At 40.1% G+C, this 25,787-nt stretch overlaps 1 protein-coding gene across 3 annotated transcripts in view; it reads right to left on the reverse strand.

The window, feature by feature from the left end:
* SPRED1 (sprouty related EVH1 domain containing 1) overlaps positions 1-13,085 on the reverse strand; it is a 119,023-nt gene extending 105,938 nt beyond the window's left edge. Inside the window, exons 1-2 of one of the 3 annotated variants that reach the window (XM_037900513.2) lie at positions 11,984-12,972; positions 9,040-9,141 (exon numbers count right to left, since the gene is read on the reverse strand). In XM_037900513.2, the coding sequence (XP_037756441.1) occupies positions 9,040-9,141; positions 11,984-12,015 (134 nt within the window). In that variant the 5' untranslated portion in view covers positions 12,016-12,972. Of the gene's footprint in view, positions 1-1,338; positions 1,383-9,039; positions 9,142-11,983 lie in introns of all 3 variants that reach the window. The other 2 variants (XM_037900514.2, XM_027831494.3) reach the window with 2 other exon arrangements.
* Between the last annotated feature and the right edge of the window lie 12,702 nt (positions 13,086-25,787).

Genomic DNA, 25,787 nt, shown 5'->3' on the forward strand with positions numbered 1-25,787 from the left:
TCAGAGTAAAATTCTATCTAAATTACATACAAAAAACCATTAGGACAAGGTCAACGTTTCAAAGTACATTACTCAGAAGTTTGATAGTGTCAGAATTATGGCTAGAAATGCTATTTCTGCCCTTTGACCAAAAGCATGATAGTCTAATTATATGATCACATGCTATTTGTTCTGCTCTTGCCTCATTCTGTCCGCAGGACGAACAGTGAAGAAGGCACAGGGCTGCAAGAAGAGAAAGGATGTTTCCTTGTGTTTAAGGCATTGTACTGGAAGGTTCTATTCCTGGCTCGGCAACCCTGTCAGAAGTCTTCCTGCTTATGCACTTAGGTTAAAAAAGCAAATGCTGGCATTTTCAAACTTTTGAGCGCTTGACTTTGCAATATTAATGTTCTTTGGGCATGTTTTTGTATGCCATTTGCAAGTGTTTTTAAAGACCCAACTGAAAATACAAAAATGCCATAATGTGGAATCACAGTAACTGCCCACATGGGCTGGAGCCTAGGAACTTTAAAAGCCACAGCACAGACCTCCAACAAGTGAGCCACATGAATACCTTGTAACAGAAGTCGCAGTTATCCTCTGGACACCAAAAAGGGAGTTAGGACACACTTTGCCATTGCCTTACAAGTATTTGATAGGCAGAGGAATGAAGGGAATTGGGAATTTTGGATTTATTTCTGCTGGGGGGGGGACAGCATTGCCAAACAAATAGCTTCATCATATTCATTCTCAAAGGCAGTATGATTAAGTATTGGATAAATCCTACTGGAGACCTGGGACCAGATTCTAATCCCTGCTACTACCCCTTTATAACATTCCAGATGTGTAAGGAGCTATAAGGGGAGAAGAGGGGCCCACAGAAAGAATCCCACAGCATAGAGCTAGCATGCATACCACTATGCTGCCCCTCCATTGTGGCCTCAACATAGTAGTTTACTGGGAGAAGGAGTGGAAGCACCAGAACATGGAGCACTTCAGTAATTCTGGACTGCAGACAAGCCCACAGGCAGCCAGATAAAGATGCCATAAATTAGAGCAACCTGAGTGCTCCCCTTCCCCACTGCCCTTTTTATCCACTGCCTTCCTGAATGTCAAAGGCATGGCAAAAGCCATTCCTGCTGCCATTCAGGACCCGCCACTTCACAAAAATAGGGCTGTGCTTTTCCAGAGTTGGAAATCACAAGCCTCATATCATGCTGTGAGCCACACCTTATTGATTCTGTTTTAGCCTTTTAAAAACAGGACACGTCAGTTTTAAAAATTATTTTAACAAACTTTTGTGGCTATATTACCAAGAAGGATATAAATGAGTAAGATAATTTTACAAATCCAATTTACTCTTCACTGTGCTTCTTGTTTACTCTCTGCATTAGTCTCAGCTCCTGAAAAAAAAAAATCAAATAAGTCAATTTCATTTCTGTTCATACTCATTTTCAGCTTCAATGCCAGGGTGTCACACATTACAGGTGAATGTTTGTTTAAAATTGTTCTTTATTGAGTTATTTTAAAATGGACAGGGAAGCATTTCTACAGGTTTTAGAGAAGCTTGTTCTTACAAAAATTAAATATGGGAAAAATGCAAGTTGACAATATTCATTTTAGTGTTTTAAATAGAGAAATATTTGGCTTTTCAAAAAATGCATACACTAATTAGGAATTTGGGGTGGAACTTTGTAAAGGGTGGTGAACACATCATCAGTTTTTACTTTTACGCATTTATTCTCATCTTTGAAAGCCTCCATCATCCTCTTTCTTTAACTAAAATAAATGATATTTCAAATTCTGGTACTGTTTGTGACGTTCTTCTGTGACACACATTGGGATCGTATTATTTGGTCATTTGCATTGCTCACTCAACTAAAATCTGCGCTTGTCAGAGGGGAAGAGAACAACTACTTACATTTCTGTGGCATCATATCACTAATCGCTTTATTCAAATGTTATGTTGTCAGAAGCAATACATTCTTACAGAAGAGGCACTACAATGACAACACATGGACTTTTTCCCTTTCAAGTTAACAAAGATCATGAGATAAAACAATATAGTTGTAATGTCTACTTGGGTTAAACTCTAATACTATTTTAAAGTAAATCTTCAAAAGCAAGTACTTCTGAGATAAACATCTGTGGCACAAAAAGTGTTCTGTCAATATTAGGAAGCAGGATATAGTTAAGACATCTGTGGCTTTTGGTCTATCTGCCTGTAAGGGAATTAGGTCCCAACCTACTGAGTTTAAGTGCAGCTTTTTCAAGCTTGCTATACACTTATTTAATCTATTTTTAATGAATCTGTGGTGGCGCTATGAACCAGTGGAATAGAAGCTTTTAATGTTCATGTGTTCTTTTCTATTTCTGCACGACTGACAGAATCTATAAATACAATGATCATGATTTATTACTTTGGGAATGACTTTTTTTTTCTTCTTCTCCTACTTTACTTGGATTGAGTTGGGATTTTATTCAGCACTGCAATCATATGCAGGAAACCACTCACTACTGAACTAAAGGTGCTTTTCATAGTGAACTGCAGTGTTTAGAACTTAAATGCATTTTCCCCCCTTCAAGAACATACTTGAAGAAACTGATATTAATTCTGTCTACCTTAAAGGAGGCCAAGAGTAGAAATAAAATAGTATCCAAGCCACCATTTTTATAGCTGATAAACTGAAATAATAGACCAACAATATGGGATCTGGGGGTCACAGTGGATCACAAGTTAAATATGAGTTAACAGTGTAACACTGTTGCAAAAAAAAAAAAAAAAAAAAAAAAAAAAAAAGCAAACACCATTTCGGGATATAGCAGCAGGAGTATTGTAAGAAAGACAAGAAGTAATTCTTCCACTCTACTCTATGTTGATGAGGACTCAGCTCGAGTATTGTGTCCAGTTCTGGGAGCCACATTTCAGGAAAAACGTGGACAAACTGCAGAAAGCCCAGAGAAGAGCACCAAAAATTATTAAAGGTGTAGAAAACATGACCTATGAGGGAAGATTGAAAACATTTGGTTCGTTTAGTCTGGAGAAGAGAAGACTCAGAGGGGCCAATACTTTTCAAGTACATAAAAGGCTGTTACAAGGAGAGAGAAAAATTGTTCTCCTTTAACCTCTAGGATAGGACAAGAAGAAATGGGATTAAGTTGCAGTAAAGGCGATTTAGGTTGGACGTCAGGAAAAACTTCCTGTCAGGGTAGTTAGGCATTGGAATAAATTTCCTAGGGCGGTTGTGGAATCTCCGCTATTAGAGATTTTTTAAGAGCAGGTTAGACAAACACCTGACAGGGATGGCCTAGAATCTAGATAATACTTAGTGCCCTGCACTCATGGTAAGACTGAGCTAGATGACCTCTCATGGTCCCTTACAGTCTTATGGTTATGAGAATGGTAGGTAAGGATTAGAAGAATTCAAGACCAAAAAATGTCGTCTTGGTCTCTACATTGATAAAATGTGTCCAAAGCCCTCCCTAGATCTAGAGGTTGGTCTTTATTACAGATCCTTCTTGATAAAGACATGTAGCATATTCATGTTCCCAGTGGCACATATGAACAAAAGCCACTGGGAGATATGGGCCAGCAATTTTTAATCACCAATTGCTTCTTCTTAAGCTAATGTCTTGAGTCAAAAACTTGTTCTCTTCTTATCCAATACTGGGTACATGAAAAGGAGAACCAAGGTGATCCATATTTTCCCATGCTACTCTTATGCAGGATAGCTGTTTTTATAAATAAGCTATTCCACCTATTACTCTCAGTTGCTTGATAAGTAAGCTTTTCTAGTACACTGTGCTAAAGGTTTCTTTATTTCCTCAGAAAGGGATCTGCGCATCACTGCAAACAGATCAATGAAGACTTCTGCTCCGTGTGAGGCAGTGGTAAAAAAAAACGAACAAAATGTTAAGCAGCATGAAGAATGGGATTGTGAATACTACAGTTAAAATGCTTTTTCTAAATCAGTGGTGGGGTCTCATCTGCAATACTGGGTATATAACTCATCATCCCATTTCAAACAGGATACAACAGAACTAGAGTGGGTTTCAGTAAAGAGCAGCATGAGTCAAGGATATGGAAACACTTCATATGAAGCAAGGATGAAATGTTGGGACTGTTTATCTTGGAAAAGGAGATGATTAAGAGAGGACAAGATAAAAGTATGTAAAATAAAGAATGGCATAAAGAAAGTGAATCAGGAACTTCTGTTCTCCCTGTCTCATAACACAAGAACAAGGGGACATGCAAAGAAATTAATAGGTGGGAAATTCAAATGCAATTCAAGGAATTGCCAAGGAAATCATTGCCACAGGAAGTTGAGGCCAAGAACTAACAAGATTCAAGAAGGGATGTTAATATCAAGAATATCCAGAATTTATCATCATAATTGAAGATGAAAATTGTGTGAAAGGGATATCGTGCTTCATGGCTTAAATAAATTTAGAATTATGAGACGAGACCTAATATGGGGTAGAATATTCCACAAGTACCTACTGTGGGATTTTTACACCTACCCCTAAAGCACCTTGTATTGGCCACTGTCAGAGAGACAGTACTAGAACAGATGGATCTTAGGTCCAATACAATACGGCAGTTCCTGTGTTCTCTCCAGATTCCCTAAAACATACTTAACCCAGGGGGAATCTGCAGAGTATATTTGCATATTTAGGCCCGCACAAAATTTCATACTACTTTATGTGATATTTTTATGTCATTTATGTCATGTAAAACTCTATACATACTGTAATTTCTTTCTGATTTTTTTTTGTATGCATTAAATACATTGTTCTTTGTCTTAGAAATACAAGATCACTTCTCTGCAGGGCAGATTCATTTAAATCAAAGCAATAAAATCAACTGTAATCCTGATTTAAATCAGCAAGCAGGAAACCTTTATTTAAATAATTAATTTTAATCTTGTTTTGCAATTGTACTTTTAGTTATTTCCCCAAAGTATGGTGGATTCTCATTGGTTGGAAACCATTAAAATATACATATTTGTAACTAAACATAACCTTTATGCTAAATTTGGCCTCCCCTCCACCCCCACTAACCAGGATGATAAAGGTACATAATTGTAATGCTAGTAATTACATATTTTAACTTAATTTATCCAGAGTCTCAATTTTTACATTTTTATGTTAGAAAATGGTGAATTATGCATTTCTTATTTACTAGATGATTAATATTTTACTTCTGATTTGTGTTAAACTCCATTTGAATGGAAATCCAGATTAAATTACAAATGCACAAAAACAGCATATTTTTATTAAATGTGCTGGCTACATAAGAAAAAAGGTTTATCAAAATGTTATATATAATGCTGATTTATTAAACAAAGGAAAAATTACTTGTAGTTAGTGAGTTGAATTGACTGTTTCTGGTCACAATGCCCTTCAAGACAGTAGAACTAGTAGACCTCATCCTATTAGAAATAGTGCCTACAAGTCAACTCAATCCTACTTCTTGTTCAGCCAATCACTAAGACAAACAAGTCTGTTTACATTTACGGGCAATAATGCTGCCCAATTCTTATTTACGTCACCTGAAAGTGAGAACAGGCATTGGCATAGCACTTTTGTGGCTGGCATTGCATTACATACTAGATATGCTACACATTCATATGTCCCTTCATGCTTCAGCCACCATTCCATAGGACATGTTTCCACGCTGATGACGCTCGTTAAAAAAATAATGCATTAGATTTGTGACTAACTCCTTGGGGGAGAATTGTACGTCTCCTGCTCTGTGGTTTCACACACATTCTGCCACATATTTCATGTGATGGCAGTCTTGGATGACGTTCCAGCACATTATTCAATTGAAGAACACTTTCACTGCAGATTTGACAAAATGTAAAGAAGGTACCAATGAGAGATTGCTAAAGATAGCTACAGCACTCGACTCACGATTTAACAATCTGAGAGGGACGAGGTGTGGAACATGTTGTCAGAAGTCTTAAAAGAGCAACATTCGGATGCAGAAATTACAGAAACCAAACCACAAGGGAAATCAACCTTTTCTTGGTGGCATCTGACCCAGCTGATGAAGGTGAATGTGCGTCAGTATGAACTGCTTTGGACTGTTCTCAAGCAGAACTAGTTATCAGAATGGAAGCATGTCCTCCGGAACGGTGGTTGAAGCAGAGAGTTACTGCTTAGTATCATTTTTGGTACTTAACAAATTTAGGCCTTAACATAGATGTTCAATGTCCAATTTTAAAATAGGTTTATTTTTAAAAATAGCCTGTTAATTTAAATTTAAAAATTCATTTAAAAAAAATCTATTTTAATCCATCCTTATTCTCTGCCCTTTTTGCTTTCCGTTTCAACATTCTGATGTATTATTTTTCATTGTTTCCAGCATTAACTTTTCGCACTCCTATCTCTGAATTCTGTTAATCCATTTACACTGACATTGGCTCTCCCTAATGAATTCTCTCTCCATGTCCAATTCCAGATTATCACAATAAACTAGGCAGAGAAGTTCCCCATCCTGCTTTTGTAAGCAGGAAAATTAGAATATCATATGTTGATCCATAGTGAAATTAGGATTTTTAGATTTACTTGATATTCTTTCAGATTGTTAAAATTAAATTATAAACCTTAAATCTTTAAACTCAGTGTTCACTTCCTTAAGTAAATGCATCTCCATGCACTTATACATATACATTTCAGTAACGCAGCAGAGATGCATGGACATAGACAGTAATTATATGCAGAACAAACAGCATATACACAAATATCTGTCATAATGAAGAACTAATCTGCATATACCTTTATAGATGTGCAGAAAATGACTAACGGATAAATTAAAGAAGACCTGCAAAAGGAAGCTTAGGTCCTGCAGACAAAAATCATATACCTAACCTTTATTCAATAATAGTCCCCTCTGGGCATGATCGGGGCCAACATTAATAAATTTAATTAATTTCCACAATGACATACTGAATGTCCCCACTATTCAGTTCAACTGAATATGTAACACAAACAACAACAACAGCTTTCTTTAGTTTCTCCAAATAATCCCACTGGCTCCAGCTCTACTATGACATCCCAGAATAATTTTTTCTGTGATATCACAACAATCAAGGAATGCTGCTAAAGCTGACCCATAAGTGTTTTTTCTTGACTTCTCAAATTATTATGTAACCTGAAAGTTCATTTGCCTTCAGAGTAATAGCTGGGACATAAGGCCAAGTAAAGAGTATGAGAGAACCAATAAAATTGGAACAGACTCTCCAGGACTCCTAAACAAACTATGCCCCAGAAAGAAACAAGTTATAAAATGGCAGTGACAACCTAATTAGTGAATTCAGAAGGGACACTATCAATTTACATTTTTAAAATCTCATTTTATATACATCCTACTTGTACTACAAACAAACATTAGACTATTAAAAGGGACAGAAATTTTAGAAATCTAATTTTTTTTTTCTATTTAGAGCCTTTGTCCAAGCTGCAAAGATGCATTAAAAAAATAGAACAAAACAAAAACCCACCAATGAAAACAGACTAGTTAGTTTCATTTCCAGGATCAAGGTCTCATATTACCTAATCATTCAATATTTTGGCTGAAAAATACAAGGGGATACTTTAAAAATAAAATTAGGTTGTACAAAATCTAAAACAAATGTAAATGTTTTCCTAGAACTTAAAAAGTTTAATTCTATTGCAATTTTATTTTAAACAGCTAGTCTAGTTTTTGGGGGATACATCTGACCCAACAATTTTTTCCCCCACACTGAGTCTTTCATGTGTATGTCTTGCAATTGGATAGCTCAGATCTGCCATGACATGACAGATTGATATACTTCTCTGAGAACACGGTCCTTTCATTGTCAAACTATGGACAGCAACATACCTCCATCATAAAAAAAAAATTTTTTTTAAACACTTAAGAGGGGAAATATTTGACTTGACAGTTAAAGGAAATGAGAAGGCGATATGAACATAAGACCACCTTTCATCCATAAGAATCTCAGAACAATTTACAAATCAGAGCCTAAATATACAAGCCTTCAATATGCACAAATGACCCCCAAAATTGAGTTCAGGAGAAACAGTAAAGAGGGCTTGCAGAACCAGGCACCACTTCGCCCAGTGAAAGGCAACCTGCAACTAACATACACAATAGGAAATAATGATAAAAAACTGCTAATAGGATGTCACTTACTTTTGGACTAATGGGTCCCAAAACAGCACTGTATTACAAAATGAGTTTAATAATTTCATCCAAGGTTAGTGGTTTTTTGTCCACATAAACAAATGCCACTTAGTTTTAATGGTCATATGCAGTGTTTTTGTAGCCATGTTGGTCTCAGAATATTAGAGAGAGACATGGTGGGTGAAGTTGGCTCAATAAAAGATATTACCTCACCCACCTTCTCTCTCTATTGCGTAGTAAATTTATTCTGTTCAACGGCGGCCCAGTGGTGGAATTATTGGGGTGCTTCTGGTCAAGAATGGAGGTACATAGAGGAGAGAGTAAAACTTTGCAAGATGCCTGTTCACGTTATGTATAGCTCAAACATTATTAGCTCACGTCCAAAAGCATCAAGAAAAATCTTCACTCTTCCACTATATCAAAATGACAAAAATGAATCAACATTATTTTTATTGTCCATCAGCCAAGTCAAACTGCCATGAAAACGGTCCAAGCCAGGCCCAGCACGGCACACACACACACACACAAAAAAAAAATCTACTTGTTTACCCTTTACCACGAAGATGAACATTAAAACAAAAACTAATAAAAAAACAAACTATTTTCCCAACTACAAAAATACCCTGTCCATAGTAAGCAGAATTTTGTATAGCTGCCTTCTACATTTTCATTTAAAAACATGAGAAGCAGTGACACCTGATATAGCTTTTAACTTTCACGCCCTTTTATTTTACCGACATGATTTACAGTAAGATTCAATATATTCTTAGATGAGATCAAACTCTGAACAAACACATAGTCCAATCGTTAGTCCTTCTGCATGAATGGCAGTTTTGCAAGCACAAAGACTAATGACCAAGCTTCAACCAGAGTTCTCAGTTACTTACATTGCAACAAAATGTCTTTCCAAGTACCCGTATTTGTCTTTACTTGATGAGAAATTTGTAGATGAATACATTAAGGCAATAATGTTGTTCTTTCCTCTGTTGCTATGTGAAAGACACATACAAAACAGATGAAATAGTGAAACTAAGTGCTGTCAAACCACAAAGTAAATAAACAAAATGAAAAAATAAGAAGAAGTTGTTTTAAATTTTTCAGTTATAGTGATCTTGAGTGTTACCTGCAACCCTTGTAGGTAAAAAAAAAAAAAGCCGTTCACACAGACAAATGATCTTTAAGTTGACAGAGCCTTGTAAATTTTTACGTTAGTCTTCTGTTTACACTCAAGTACATAGAAAAATTAAAAATGGACCCAAACTGAAATACCATAAGCAAATTTTCACCCCTCATTTCTGATAAAGTGTTGAAATCACTCAAACATCATTCTACTGGTTTGTTAACAACAAAACTCCCCCAATCCCTCCAGAAAGCATCCCTGTCATATATTTGTTAAATATATTGTTTGGATAGTTTATCACTGTACATAAGCATTTTAACACAGTAACCCACTCAGTACTTCTAACAAGGGGTTCAGATTCAATTTGTTTTGTGGCTGGGTAACTAGAATCTAACAACTAAATGTCCTTGAATATTTGATTTTTTTTTTTTTTAAATTGGGATGCTCAAAATTTTTTAAACACACTAATTACAAAAAATTTAATTTGTACTACAGCATCCTCTACATTGGTTCAAATTTTTTTAAAAAAGTGTTCTGCTCCTTTGATATTTAAAAAGGTCTTTTCAGCAAGAGAAAAGTGTCTAAATAAGAAAGTGACTATATATAAGAGAAAAATATTTCCTTTTCACTGACTTTTCAATTTTAGCAATCTGAGGCATTAGTTAACAGAAGATACAGCATTATCTAAGATGTGATTTTCAAGTCTATGTCATCTCATTAAGGTTAGACTTATTAGAAACACTAGCATCTGATATTCCTTGATATAGAAATAAATAGTAGTGTTCTACTGATAACATAAAAATAATCTGAATTGGTTATTGCTATGGGAATTGGCAAAATGGTTAATATTTTGCCTTGAAAGCAATGCAACAAAATGCACTGGTAAATTTGGTTTTTTGGTATTTTATTTCTGATTCACTGTTCCTAAATATGAAGTTACTCTAATTATCTTCTTAACACTCCTTTCCTTAATAAATTTTGAAATTTAATAAAGAAAGTGATTTCTGGATTAATGTCTCTCTTTGAATGCAATCTTTATTTTAAAAACAAAAAAAGAAAACCAGCAACAAAAAGTACAGGTTTCTCCAGACTCCCTAGCAATAAGCAGTCTCTCCCCCATTGCACTCTAACATAAACCTCTTAGTCTCTCTCTGTCTATACAGATCTAATCTGCAAGTCTGTTCAGTACAGACAGTGTACTGCACTGTGAATGGACAGCCAGGTATTTTATGAATGGAGTAGATCACGTGCTCCCAGCACCTCCCCGAGCTGATATTTCCCACATAATTCTGTCAACAAGCAATTTTTTAAAAAAAATACAAGTAGACCTCGAAATCCTAACGTTCAAACGTCCTACAACAACCAGTCCGTTAACGTGCAGGAAAAGGCCTCTACAATTTGAAAGGCAGGTTTTGTTGAATGTCAACGGTGATGGTTTAATGTTTTTTTTTTTTTATGAATGGAGATTGTGGTATGCAAATTAGAACGATTCACAAAAAAGAAAACATGGCGACAGCTTCTGCCTCGTTACACTGATACTGAAGCAATTCACCTTCTAAACCACCTCAGTGTAATGCTTCGTGCTTTACAGACTGGAGCTCAGGATTTCTCAAAACTCTTGTTATCCAACTTTGAAAATGTAGTCAATGTTTTAAAAAGAAAAATGCTTTTCCTTAACGAGGTATATCTTAAGGAATGAAGGTTTTATTTAAAGGAATGCATGCAAATAACAATTGGACTCCCACTGCCAATGACATTTGTCACATAAATTAACTCGCTATTAAAAATAATTTTTTTTAAAAAGCACACGACGGTTATTTTCCATCACCAAGAGTTGTCTCTGCACTATGACGAGCCACATCACTCGTAAAACAAATTACTAGCAAATGACTAAATTGTAAATCATTATTCTGGAAAGGATTACACAGCCTGTAGCAGTCAGAGCCAACAGTAACCCTTATGCACTTTATACCCTTAAGGGTTTCTGATAAAGACTGAGATCAACCCACCGCAAAATACTTTGCACTTCTGTTTTTGAACGCCATAACACACATTTACTAGTAGAATATTATTTCTTCCACTCCATCCAAAATGTAAGTATCACAGACTAATAGGATAAATGGGTAGGACAAATATCTAAAAACCACATGAGGCCGACTGATTATCCAAGCTAGGTACATTAAAAATGTAAGAGACTTGCTTTCCCCTTAAAAAAGAAGTCACAGCAGCTCATTTAAAAACAAACCAAAAAAAAAAAAAAGCGTTAGGGAAAGGTTTAAACTTTATTTACATTGAGTCATCCAATTAAAATTCAGGAGCAGTCTCCTGCAGGATGAAGCTCCCACACCCTAGTTTCCATGTGCAACATCTAGGAGATAAGATTTGATCCCAGGCGGCATGTGGAGGAGCGGGGTGCACTGTCAGTATGTTTGGACATTAAACCCCCACCGTTCCCCACCTTCAACACGCTACCTGGCCACTTTTTTTGTCATGCTGTAATTGCACAGCACTTTCATAGAGACTGGCTCCCAATCTTTATGAAAGAAGCTCCTCAACCACAAGAAGAGTACGGGTACGGACTTATGCGCAATATACACACGGGCACAGACCATCCAAAAAGCTAGAGCAATGCAGCGTTGAAATGCCAAAATGTAAAGGCAGGGGAGCCAGGAAACGGAGGACTCCGACGAAGATTAATAATATTTGCTTACTCGTTGTTAGAAGTCGCCGTCTCTTCGCTCATTTTTTCCTCACCGCGATCCGACAGCGAGATGGAGCAGCAGCAGCACCGACGCAGCCAGGGCGCAGCAAGAACTCACCAGAAACCTCACCATTGTTAACCCCCGGATCTGCCTCCCCAAGGGGAAGCACAAGCAACGCGGCAGGGGCAAGGGCAAGTCTTTTATCCGAGAGCCGCAGGGGACTTGGCTGTCCGGCGCTGGAGCGCAGCCCCCTGCCTCAGCGATGGTGGCAGCCGCAGCCCCTCCGGTCTTCAACGGGAGCAGGCTGGCGCCGGGGGAAGAGGAAGGCTCCCAGCAGCAGTGAACTCCGCGCCGCCGTCCTCCTGCTGCAGCTCATCTCCCGCTGCAGCTCCCTTCCGTGCCCTCCGCCTCCTCGCCGAGCGGGCTCTCCCCTCGCAGCGCGCCCCGGGGCAGCGGGGAGGGGAGCAGCCGCGGCAGAAATTCCTCCGACCAGCAGCGGCTGCGATCCTGGGGAGGGGGGCGGGGGAGAGGAAGTGTGGGGGCAAGTCACCCACCCCTCCCTCCGCGAGCAACAGCCCCGAGCGAGGAACAAGCCGGGCGTCCCCGGGGGGTGGGGGTGGAGCGGGGAGGCGCTGCGAGGCAGCTGGGGGGGATGGGGCGGCGGGATGCGTCACGGCTGTTTGTGTGAGGAGAGGGGCAATGGGGGGAAGGAGCCAGCGGGCGTCCCGCGGAGGGGCGGAAAGGAGAAGCCCCCAGCCGGAGCCGGCGATAAGTTCAGCAGCCGCGTTCCGGCCCCAGCAGCAGCAGCAACTCCATTAGCCGCAGCCCCGCGCTCTCCTCCCACCGCCTCCTCGCAGGAAAACTGGGCGGAAGCGTTGACTTCAGGCTCCTTCCGCCGCCACAGCTTAAATCCCAGTAACCACGGGAGGGGGCCGGCGGCAGAGAAAATAATCCCCTCGGGGCCCCCCCGCCAGCCGCTAGAGAGGCCTGCAGCGCCTCCCCTCGCAGTGTCTCCAGGGCAAGCTAGTTTCCTGAAAGTAGTTCCTGCCCTTCCACTCACTTCCCAAGGAGTTGTCAGTGTCACACACACACACTCGCAGAAGCGCGGAGGGATCTATAAAGCACTGCAAGCGACCCCCCCTCCCCCCGTGCAAGATCCTGTGGCTGTATGTATGTGTGCGAGGTAGAACTGAAGAGAGTTAGCAAGAGAGCTGGAGCTGCTGCCTGACTGCCTGCCAGGTCTGCGAGGGTGAGGGCCCAGAGGCTGCAGGGCTGTAACGCAACCCTTGCACAGTGCAGGCAACTCGCTTCCAGTCCTGCAAAGTTGGATCGGCCGGTGCTGTTCCCTTCCTGTACGGGCTGGAGTCGTTGGCCGGCAGGGAGGCTGCCCTGGTGCAGCACAAAGCGTGTACATGGCACACACTCGTCTGTTACTCTGCACATAAAGTGGGCTCTGCTGCCACACTGCAAGGGGGCGGACCGGGTTAATGCACGCAGCGCTAGTGCTGAGGTTGCATTGCTGCACCACAAAACATTGCACGGTATTCATCTAGTTCTGCTGGGCTAAACTGTATTTGCTTGTATTCACGAAGGAGGGAATGGTTAATCTACAAGGAGCCTGCTCCCATGGAAAGCAGTGGGATTTTTGCCATTGAGTTCAGTGGGAACAGGATGCTGCTCCGGTTACATGCCAATAGCTGCTGCAGAACATGCTCATTGAATGCATTAATCTTCTTGCCAATGCAAGGAATCAATATACTTTCTGTAAACCTGAGCCAATGCTTTTCTGTCCATTCAATCATTTTTTTAATGCATGGATTTGTTTCTGACAGGCTTGGAGGGGGTTTGCTAATAAGCACGAGGTGTAAGATTGCAGACATGGAGGAATGCGGGAAGGGATAGTGTTTGCCGTCAGAGGTTGTTGAAGCGTGGCCTGACACACTTCAAACAAATGCCTCTCCTTCTACAGTACACGCAGGAGGCCTGTGACTGCAATTTATCCTTACTATCAGAGTTCGCATAGACACATGCAAAGTGTGTTTAGTGAATCGAACGTTTCCTCGTTAAACGCTCTTAGAGACTTGGCAGGCTTCTTTACCAATGTGGATGTAACTCTGGGATATCAGCAACAACAGCACCAATGTCTCTTTGTTTTGTCCTGGGGAGAGGAGGAGGCGACTAGCAGAGGACAGAACTGAATCTTTAGTAGATTATGCTTTCAGTGTGTCCTCCTTTACGTAAATTCTTTATTGATGCTACTTTTAGGAACAACAATAGAATGGAAAATCTAGAAACATGGTTAAATTGTTAAGGATGTGCTATGCTTGGCTTTAATCCATCCAGTTTAAATCCTTGTGGATGCATTATCCATAAAATGCATATTACTCACTGTACCCTTTCAGTTTTGAAGAGAGCCCTCTTTATAATTAGTTTCTTAATTGTGTAAATCTGGAAGCAGTTTACCTGTGTAGTTTATTACATGATGACAGAAGAGAAACAGTATTAAAAAGTATATACAGTGATGGTGTAGCTGTGTTGGTTCCAGGATATTAGAGAGAGAAGGTGGACAAGGTAATACCTTGTATTGGACCAACTTATTTTGGTGAGAGAGAGAGAGAGAAGCTTTTCCACTTATACAGAGCTGGGAAGAAGAGCTCTGTGTGAGCTTGAAAGCTTATCTCTCTGACCAACAGAAGTTGGTTCAGTAAAAGATATTACCTCAGCCACCTTGCCTCTCATGAAAAATATATGAAACACAGACTTGGCCTCCTCTCTAAAACAAACACACAATAAAATGGAAGTACTTGTAACTGTTCCAGGATAGGTATGCAGGAGGAGGTGGGTTTAAAAAACCCAGCCGTAACCCTTTTCAGGACCTTATATAGTAAACGTATTACCGTAGAAGAGCTTCTGTGCCTGATTTAACTGAAAATTAGAGATACAATGAAACTTGCACTAAAGTTATTATTCCACATTTCCAATATAATTTTGTTTCACTTCTGTTGGTCAAACAGTTTCTTACTGGCCATCTTGGGTAGTTGCTTAGGACAGGTTTCCCTTTCTCAGTAGATGTGGTGTCTTTTGTGTTCAAGTTTCAGCAATTGTTCCCAGAAATGTTTTTGTGAGGAACTGTCCCTTGCTCAATGAGTGAAGCAGTCCAAGAAGATGCTACAATGAGAGGTATATTATATTTATTTGTATTACTATAGCCCCTAAAAGCTCTAGTCATGGACCAGGACTCCATTGTGCTACGAACTGTACAAACATACAGCAACAACGATGATCTCTGCCCCAAAGAGCTTACACTTTTTTTAGTTTGTTTGTTCCTTCAGTCAAGGAACTTCAACAGAACCATTTTTAACTAACACAGGACGATGTATTGATGCACAAAGGTCCTTCTTTTATACATATATTAAGTTCCTTATAATATTCTTACTGATAGCAATTTGGTGTGTGTAAAAAACGTTCTAACTTAAATATAATGGAACAATTACAGTAAACTGCCATCACCCTTTCTCTAATAATGGCCTTTAACACATATCTCAAACATGCTGTAATAATATTTTCTTCTTTCTCTTAGAAGGATGGTAGGAGGAATAATTAGTAATTGTTTTATAAAAGCATAAGGCATTTACAAATGTAACAATTTTTAAAATGTTCTGCCAAAGACTAGATCAATCATGTGTGGCACAATTCCATTTAAATAAAAATGTATCCATTTTTGTACAAGACGTTTACAGTATAATTAAGGCTTCTTTGGGGGGAATTTATAAATTTCACTGGGGGTTATTTTTAGCAATTTTTAAATTTTATGTAGATGTCCAGAAATCAGGAGTTTTCAGGGCTTTCTCTTTGTATATACTGTAATGAATAATCTCTTTATAATGTTCTACTTTTATGTAGTGCTGTTTCGAACATTAAGGCGAAGTAGGGAACCTTTAGTGCACACCAGCAGAGCCTACACGGGCCAATTAATGTGCAACATGATAGCGTGCTTTAGAAATCACATTCCCATAGTCTGCATTACTGCTCTGTGCAGACAAACCCTTACATACTAGTAACCATTTCCAGTGTTTACTGGATAAACATTCAATTTCTTTTCTATTGGGGTTGTTATATCGGTGTTTATCAGTTAAAACTGAAAACCAGAAGTCCTAAATATAATCTAGCAGAATAAAATTATTTGTATCACAGCATCTGTGCAAAAGAAGGAAAATATTTTTACTCTGAGCCATAGACACAGGATTTATTCTAGTTATCTAAGTGAGAGTGTTTTTCAGTTTACTTTCTGTTCTGAGACTGGCAGATAATGTGATTTCCTGTGAATTTAATCCTTGTTTTATACCGGTTTCAAAGTTTAAATGGCTAAGAGCCTTTAAGTTAATAGTTTACAAAGATAAGTTGATTAATATGTTCCAGAACAAGAAATGCTCAGGAATCAGTTCACTTTGTCAGATGATGATATAGCTCTGTTTAGATCCAAATGCAGCAGAGACAGAGGCTCATGAAGTAGAAGAGAATATTTGGAGAGGTTTTTTTTTAATTGGGTTTTTAAATATGTTGTTTCACTGTGGTAGTTTACGAGATGAAACATTTTGCAGAATATCATGAAGACACAAAGGATTTCAAATAACTGCAACATACTAATCTTCATTTCCCAGAATAGTGGTGTGGAACCTGTAGCCTTTTAAACAGGGGCATTCAAGGGTGTGTCTTAAGAAGAAAATGTGAGCTGCACCTTGCATCTTTTTATCTAAGTGTTATAATGTCAGTACATGGAAGAAGTAGGGGATTCCCGGTCCTCCAATGCCTCCCACCACTTCTTCAACCAGCTATGCCAGCTCTGCTCCTGGGAATATTCCTATGCTGGAGATTCTGTAGCAGGAGATGTGTGAGTGATTTCTGCTCCCTTAGGCAGTGTCTGGGAGAGGCAAAGAGAGCAGAACAAGGCAGGGAATCTGCCTCTCTGTGTTGATTGTGGCACCTTTATTTTTAAAAAGTAATATTTTAGGCCCATGGGGTAAAAAGGTTGGACATCACCATCCTAAAATATTTGCAAGGCCTAAATGATCCGGAAAAAGAGGTAAACAGTGAGGTGGCAAAATTTGCAGATGATATAAAATTACTCAAGATAGATAAATCCAAAGCAGACTGCAAAGGATTACAAAGGGATGTCACAAAACTGGATGACTGGGCAACAAAATGGCAGAGGAAATTCAATGCTGATAAATGCAAAGTAATGCACACTGGAAAACGTAATGCCAACTATACATACAAAAAGATTAGCTGTTACCACTCAAAAAAGAGATCTTGGAGTCATTGTGGATAGTTCTCTGAAAATATCAGCTCAATGGGCAGCAGCAGTCAAAAAAAAAAAAAAGCTAACATAATGTTAGGAACCATTAGGAAAGAGATAATAAGACAAAATATAATAATGCCACTATATAAATCCCTGGTATGCCCACACCTTGAATACTCCTTCTGAAGGTCGAAACAGCAGACTGGACTTCTACATAGAGTGCTTCCGCCGACGTGCATGGGCTGAAATTGTGGAAAAGCAGCATCACTTGCCCCATAACCTCAGCTGTGCAGAACACAGTGCCATCCACAGCCTCAGAAACAACTCTGACATCATAATCAAAAAGGCTGACAAAGGAGGTGCTGTCGTCATCATGAATAGGTCGGAATATGAACAAGAGGCTGCTAGGCAGCTCTCCAACACCACTTTCTACAAGCCATTACCCTCTCATCCCACTGAGGGTTACCAAAAGAAACTACAGCATTTGCTCAAGAAACTCCCTGAAAAAGCACAAGAACAAATCCGCACAGACACTCCCCTGGAACACCGACCTGGGGCATTCTATCTGCTACCCAAGATCCATAAACCTGGAAATCCTGGGTGCCACATCATCTCAGGCATTGGCTCCCTGACAGCAGCATTGTCTGGCTATGTAGACTCCCTCCTCAGGCCCTACGCTACCAGCACTCCCAGCTATCTTCGAGACACCACTGACTTCCTGAGGAAACTACAATCCATCGGTGATCTTCCTTATAACACCATCCTGGCCACTATGGATGTAGAAGCCCTCTACACCAACATTCCACACAAGGACGGACTACAAGCCGTCAGGAACAGTATCCCCGATAATGTCAGGGCAAACCTGGTGGCTGAACTTTGTGCCTTTGTCCTCACCCATAACTATTTCACATTTGGGGACAATGTATACCCTCAAGTCAGCGGCACTGCTATGGGTACCCGCATGGCCCCACAGTATACCAACATTTTTATGGTTGACTTAGAACAACGCTTCCTCAGCTCTTGTCTCCTAGTGCCCCTACTCTACTTGCGCTATATTGATGACATCTTCATCATCTGGACCCATGGAAAAGAAGCCCTGGAGGAATTCCACCATGATTTCAACAATTTCCATCCCACCATCAACCTCAGCCTGGACCAGTCCACACAAGAGATCCACTTCCTGGACACTACAGTGCTAATAAGCGATGGTCACATAAATACCACCCTATACCGGAAACCTACTGACCGCTATTCCTACCTACATGCCTCCAGCTTTCACCCAGACCGCACCACACGATCCATCGTCTACAGCCAAGCTCTACGATACAACCGCATTTGCTCCAACCCCTCAAACAGAGACAAACACCTACAAGATCTCTATCAAGCATTCTTACAACTACAGTACCCACCTGCTGAAGTGAAGAAACAGATTGACAGAGCCAGAAGAGTTCCCAGAAGTCACCTACTACAGGACAGGCCCAACAAAGAAAATAACAGAATGCCACTAGCCGTCACCTTCAGCCCCCAACTAAAACCTCTCCAACGCATTATCAAGGATCTACAACCTATCCTGAAGGACGACCCATCACTCTCACAAATCTTGGAAGACAGGCCAGTCCTTGCCTACAGACAGCCCCCCAACCTGAAGCAAATACTCACCAGCAACCACACACCACACAACAGAACCACTAACCCAGGAACCTATCCTTGCAACCAAGCCCCTTGCCAACTGTGCCCACATATCTATTCAGCGGACACCATCATAGGGCCTAATCACATCATCCACACTATCAGAGGCTTGTTCACCTGCACATCTACCAATGTGATATATGCCATCATGTGCCAGCAATGCCCCTCTGCCATGTACATTGGGCAAACTGGACAGTCTCTACGTAAAAGAATAAATGGACACAAATAAGATGTCAAGAATTATAACATTCAAAAACCAGTTGGAGAACACTTCAATCTCTCTGGTCACTCGATTTCTGATCTCAAAGTGAGTATCCTTCAACAAAAAAACTTCCAAAACAGACTCCAACGAGAGACTGCTGAATTGGAATTAATTTGCAAATTGGATACAATTAACTTAGGCTTGAATAGAGACTGGGAGTGGTTGAGTCATTATACTAAGTGAAACTATTTCCCCCCACCCCCACCCCCCCCACTGTTCCTCAGACGTTCTTGTTAACTCCTGGAAATGTGCTAGAAATGGCCCACCCTGATTATCACTTCAAAAGGTTTTCTCTCCCCCCACCCCACTCTCCTGCTGGTAATAGCTCGTCTTAAGTGATCACTCTCCTTACAATGTATATTTTTTCATGGTCTGTGTGTATATATAAAATCTCCTCACTGTACTTTCCACTTTATGCATCCGATGAAGTAAGCTGTAGCTCACGAAAGCTTATGCTCAGATAAATTGGTTAGTCTCTAAGGTGCCACAAGTACTCCTTTTCTTTTCACCTTGAATACTGTGTGCAGTTCTAGTTGCCTTATCTCAAGAAAGATATATTAGAAAGGGGAAAGGTACAAAGAAGGGCAACAAAAATGATTAAGGGTATGGAACAGCTTCCATATGAGGAGAGATTAAAAAGATTCATACGATTCAGCTTAAAAAAGAGACGACTAAGGGTGGATAAGAGAGTTCTATAAAATCATGAATGGTGTGGAGAAAGTGAATAAAGAAGTGTTCTTTACTTCTTCACATAACACAAGAACCAGGAGTCACCCAATGAAATTAATAGGCAGCAGGTTTAAAACAAACAAAAGGAAGTACTTCTTCACATAGCACACAGTCAACTTGTGGAACTCATTGCCAGGATGTTGTGAAGGCCAAAACTAAAACTGGTTTCAAAAAAGAATTAGATAAGTTCATGGAGGACTGGTCCATCGGTAGCCAGAATGGTCAGGGAAGCAACCCCATGCTCTGGGTGTCCCTAGCCTCTTTTCTGCCAGATTCTGGGAGTGGATGACAGGGGATGGATCACTCGATGACTGCCTCTTCTGGTCATTCTCTCTGAAGCACCTGGCATTGGCCACTGTTGGAAGACAGGATAGTGGACTAGATAGACCATTGGTCAGACCCAGTATGGCCATTCTTATGTTCTGTTTGGAGCAGAAACTAGTGATGCTGAGTCAGGTATTCTCTTAGTATAATTTATTTATTTACAAAATGTACACAAGTCCTGTTTCCTTGAACAGTGGTGCTAACAGCCTGCACACAAGCAAACCCCTTTTGCAGATACTTCAGATAAGGCACCACTGCTCTGTCACAAGTGGCTGCCTTGAGCCTCTGCCACTCTCCAGGATTCACACAAACAGATCCAACTGCTTAAATACACTCTGCAATTTACATCTGGGAAACCCTTAGTCCAAAGCTCCCCTCCATCTCTAGGGTCTGGAAACGATGAATCCTAACTTGCAAGCCATTAGAGTCTTGTACCATAACAATATATATGTCTAAGATATACCCCCACTTTATTACTGATATAAGGATGGATCCTCAACTGTGGCCAAGATACATTTGGTGCAGCTGGGAGATATGGGGCAGGCTAAGGGTGGCTTCGTGGCTGGGTTCATGCTGGCCACAACTGCTGAAATGTATGCCTGGCTGCCAATGGCTCAAGGTGCCAATTTGGCATCCAAGGACCATCACAACGCAAGGGTGCTCTGGCCTCAGTTCTTTTCATGGGAATCCGTCCTATAACAGGGATTAGGAATGGGGGTGGCATGAAGCCATTGATAAGATAAAATAAAGAAAATATATTTAATTAGTAAGTCATAAAACATACAAGAATTAATATAATCATGCAAAGTATCATCAAGTTTTCTGCAATTTGTTCCTTTTACATTCACAATTTTAATGTAAACTGACCTATCTAAAACTGGCCTACCCTAACCTGAACCCATCTTTGGCATTCTCAACTGCTCAAATATTTGAACTGAAAGTATTCAATTAACAATAAATTATTGTGGTGTGGCAGCAGTCTGGTACATCTTGCAAAGGTTACTTACTTGGCAAGAGGGGAAAAATTTAAACCAGGAATAAATTTGACTCAATATACATATTTAGCACCCCTTAAAATGGCTTACACTTTTGCTTGTGAATACCTCTAAAGAAATAGAAATTCCTATCTTCAGCTATTTATTCCTACTGGTTGGTACACTTCTTACATTTATGATTGGGGAATTAGATAAAGAGTGGGAATTAGCTGGGTTTGGGTGCATAACTCCTTATCAGCATGGGATTCACGTTAAAAATGCCATCCCAAGTATTCAGTCCAGGACTGTTTAATTGTGGGGATTAAATCAACAACTCTGAGTTTAGGTTTTAACTCTAAAATAATAATTTGGATGTGTTCCCCCACAAATCACAATAAATTATGATCACATCCAGCTATTAGTGGTAGATTAATTAACCTAAAACTAAAGTATCATGGATGTTAAAATTTTCCTGAGTTATAGCATTTTGAGGAAAATTGTCCAAAGTAATTATCTTTTTTGGGGGAAGGGGAGGTACTGTTGCCCATTTTCTACAGTCGCAATCCTAGTGCTAGTTAAACACTGGGTGGTCATTACACATATCCTACTAATAAGGATTTAGCTGAATAGAGCTGATTAAATCTATATTAGTACTTCAGCAAAGTCAGATCTTGTTAACTTCTAAACAAGATTCCAGATACATACAGAAGATACAGAAAGCTACCTTCCTCATCAGAGACTTTGTATATTGAAAATAGACTTTTTCTATCAAATTACAAGAACAGATTACAACCAAATCTCTGAAAACTCTTGCATGATCTAGGTGGATGTGACTCAACTTCTGAAATTCAGATTGTTTATTCCAGTGATTTGATGTGTATTTAAAATAATTTATACCACAAAGAAAAACAAATACTAGTACTAGCTTCTGTGTGTAGGCAATATGGAAGACCAAGGTGGGGGGTGGGTTGCCAGGTTTTAGTTTTTTTGGTCCCTGCAGTAGTGGTCAAAGGGAGACTAGACAGGAAGACATTCTGTGATAAGTCATAAACCTGAGTAGAGATGTTTAATCTCAATTCTGTTTGTATTGCTGGTAATTATTCCTCTAGAGGATATGGTAAACAAGGAAGTTTGGAGAGAATTTAATGTCAATTTGTGGATAAAGTTACATGGGTTTGGAATGAACTGTCTGTTTCTGAGCAGGCACCGGACAAACACTAATTCCCATCTTGAGCACTGGTCTATAGTCCTGAAGTACTGGAGTTGTTGGATATATTAGTTCTACAGTCTGTCCTGTTTGGAAAAGGCCAGTGAGGAAGAAATGGGTTCACTGGTAAAGTCTTGAAACACTTCGAGGGTCGTATGTTGCCAGTTTCACTTAAGAAAGTTATGTACAATCTCGTCTCAAGACAAAAGCATTTCTGGATTCTGACAGTCTAACAAACTATTGCATTGTAATATTGCATTTTTGGTTAATATCACTGAAAAGTCTGTGATGAGCCAACTCTCACAGTAACTTGCTGCCTCAGAGTTGCTTGACCCTTGTCAGTTGGGATTCTGAGCATGGTACTGCATGGACATTGAACTGGTTTGCTTAGTAGACATTGAATAATGAGCACATCCAGGACTGGATTTAGGGGCAGGCAGCCGCCTGGGATGACCGGCGTGGGTTGCTGATTTTGTTGTTAGCAACAAAAGGGAAAATAGAATGTTTGAAGTAATTCCGTATGTGGATTCATTCTTCACTAATCTCCTGGAATGTTCTGGACCTTTGTAGAATCTTGTGGAACCTTCCAGACTTTCTGTAAATACAGATTTACAGATCCTAGCATGCAAGTTTATCATTTTATATGACAAGGATAAATCATGCAAATCATGTATCAAAGTCATTAAATGGGCTACAAATGCAATTTAAAAAAAGATATTCAAAAGTTTAACAAATTGGGTGGGGGGGGGGGGGAGGCGCCGAAGACGCTCCTCTCCTGGGGCACCATTTGGTCTAGGGCGGCCCTGAGCACATGTACATGTTGGTATTAATAGATCAATCAACTGCCTTTACTGTTGATCATGTGGCATAATTGACTTGCCTATGAACCACAGTGGGAGCATCTGGAGGTTTGCCCTGAAGTAGCTCCATTCCTTTCTTGCTGAGAGCATTCAGAGAAAGCTTTTGAGCTACTGTTCTTTCTCTTTGAGGTGCTCTTGTGTGGGTTCCACACTATTCAGTCTTGTCTCTCTTTTTTTCAGTGTGTAGATGAGGCTGACGGGAGAGTTAATGAGGAGACTTGTCTTCAGAATGCTGCTGAAACTCAACACTATCTGCTATTTCCTCCAGCTAAACCACTGCAGCTGAGCATTTTATTCAGAGTCTGGGGCAGGGATGAGAGCTAGCTGAAAGATTCAGTTGGGATAAACCACAAGTGATGCTGTTTGTCTGGAAGAAGCAACCAGAAGATATGGTGAAGAGTATATTTGTCCCTTTGATTGAGGACGTGTATCTGCCATTTGCAGTCAAGTAGTAGTCTAGTAGTTCCCTGGCTACTTTTAGATGATAAGGTAGCAGCAATGACCAAGATGGTTTTTGTTCATCTATGTTGTGACCATTTCATTCAGATGTAGGCACCACCACCTCAATCCAGGCCTTTGTCATTTTGAGATAAAATTAGTAGATTATAAAACCATAAAGCATGACTGTGATTATCCCGTCTGACCTCCTGCCTAACACAGGACTTTCCTGAATTAATTCCTGTTTGAAATTCTTTTAGAAAAACATTCAGTCTTGATTTAAAAATTGCCAGTCATGGAGAATCGCTTCATAAGTTGTTCCAATGATTAATTACCCTTACTGTTTAAAAATTATGCCTTATTTCTAGTCTGAATTTGTCTAGCTTCAATTTTCAGCCATTGGATCTTGTTTTACCTTTGTCTGATTGATTGAAGAGCCTATTATCAATTTTTTTTATTCCACATGTAGATACTTATACACTGTGATCAAGTCACCCTTAATCTTCCTGGGTAAGCATCTGATTCTCTCGCCAACTCTCCTCTTGCTGGCTGGGAGTAGCATAGTGACTCTCCTCCTGCTTTGGTTCCCCCTACCAACAGCTGCTCTGTTCTTGTGGTGGTCTATCTCTTCCTGTGACTTGGTCCTTTGGTGGGCCAGGTCATTTTTACTCTTGCCTCTTCCAGAGAAACCTGAGTCTAACAATGCCACTGGTCTAGCAGTTTCATACCACAGATTCAGCTTAATTTCAGGCTTTTGGGTTGATGATTCAGGCCCATGGTTCCAGGGTCTTCATACCCCCACTGTCTATGGGCCCAGAGAGGAACCCAGGCTTACTCTCTAACCTGGGATCCAGCCCGGGGATACTGTATGAAGCAGATAAGGTCTGTTCATTCAGATGCTCTGCTCTATCTTTGGTCTGCTTCCTTCCATGGCCTGCAGCTAGGCTTTTCTTTCAATCACTTGCCCGACTGATGCTTCTGCAGCATCCAAAATCAAGGGGATCCAACCTAGCTGAGGAACTAAAAGAAACAAAAAGGTTCTGGCATCCGACCTGCCTGCCCCAAAGGGGATCTGACACTTGGGAATCTCTAGTTAGGTTCTAGCCCCAGCTGATCCTTCCAGGCAGCTTCAAGGCAGTCTCCAATTAGGATTTGGCCCCAGCCAGGCCTTCCTTCAGAGGACTAGCTCAAAAGGTCTACTCTCCCAGTTAACCATCACTAATCTGGGCTTTTCCTCTTTTATCTCCTCTCTCCAGGCTTGACACCAACTGCAAGTGTAGCAGGGTGAGGCTGATTGTGCCACAGATTCTTCTTAACCTCTTAAGGCCCAGTGTGGGGTTGGTACACCCTATCACACTTCTCTTTGATAAACTGAACATATTGAGTTCCATGAGTTTATCACTATAAGGTATGTTTTCTAATCCTTTAATTATTTATATGACACTTCCCTGAACCCTCTCCAATTTATCAAAATCCTTCCTGAATTGCAGACACCAGAAATGGACAGAGTATTCCAGTAGCAGTGTCACCAGTGCCAAACACAAAGGTATACCCTGCACTCCTACTTGATATTCTCCTATTTATATATCCAATAATCACATTACCCCTTTTAGCCAGAGCATCACAGTGGGAGCTCATGTTCAACTGATTATCCACCACAATTCCCTAGTCTGAATCAGAGTCACAACTTCCCAAGATAGAGTCCTCCATCCTGTAAGTATGGCCTGCGTGCTTTGTTCCTGTATGTATGCCTTTACATTTGACAGTTTTGAAATCCATATTGTTTGCTTAAGCCCAGTTTACAAAGTGATCCAGATCACTTGATATCAGTGACCTGTCCCTATCATTATTTACCAAACCCCCAATCTTTGTGTCATCTGCAACCTTCACCAGCAGTGATTTTATGTTTTACCCCAAGTTATTGATAAAAATGCTAAATGGCAAAGGTCCAAGAATAGATCCATTCAGGACCCCACACCAACTTGATGATGATTCCCTCTTTACAATTACATTTAGAGATCTATCAATTAG

The sequence above is a fragment of the Chelonia mydas genome, chromosome 6 (assembly GCF_015237465.2).
Source record: "Chelonia mydas isolate rCheMyd1 chromosome 6, rCheMyd1.pri.v2, whole genome shotgun sequence".
NCBI classification, from domain to species: Eukaryota; Metazoa; Chordata; order Testudines; family Cheloniidae; genus Chelonia; species Chelonia mydas.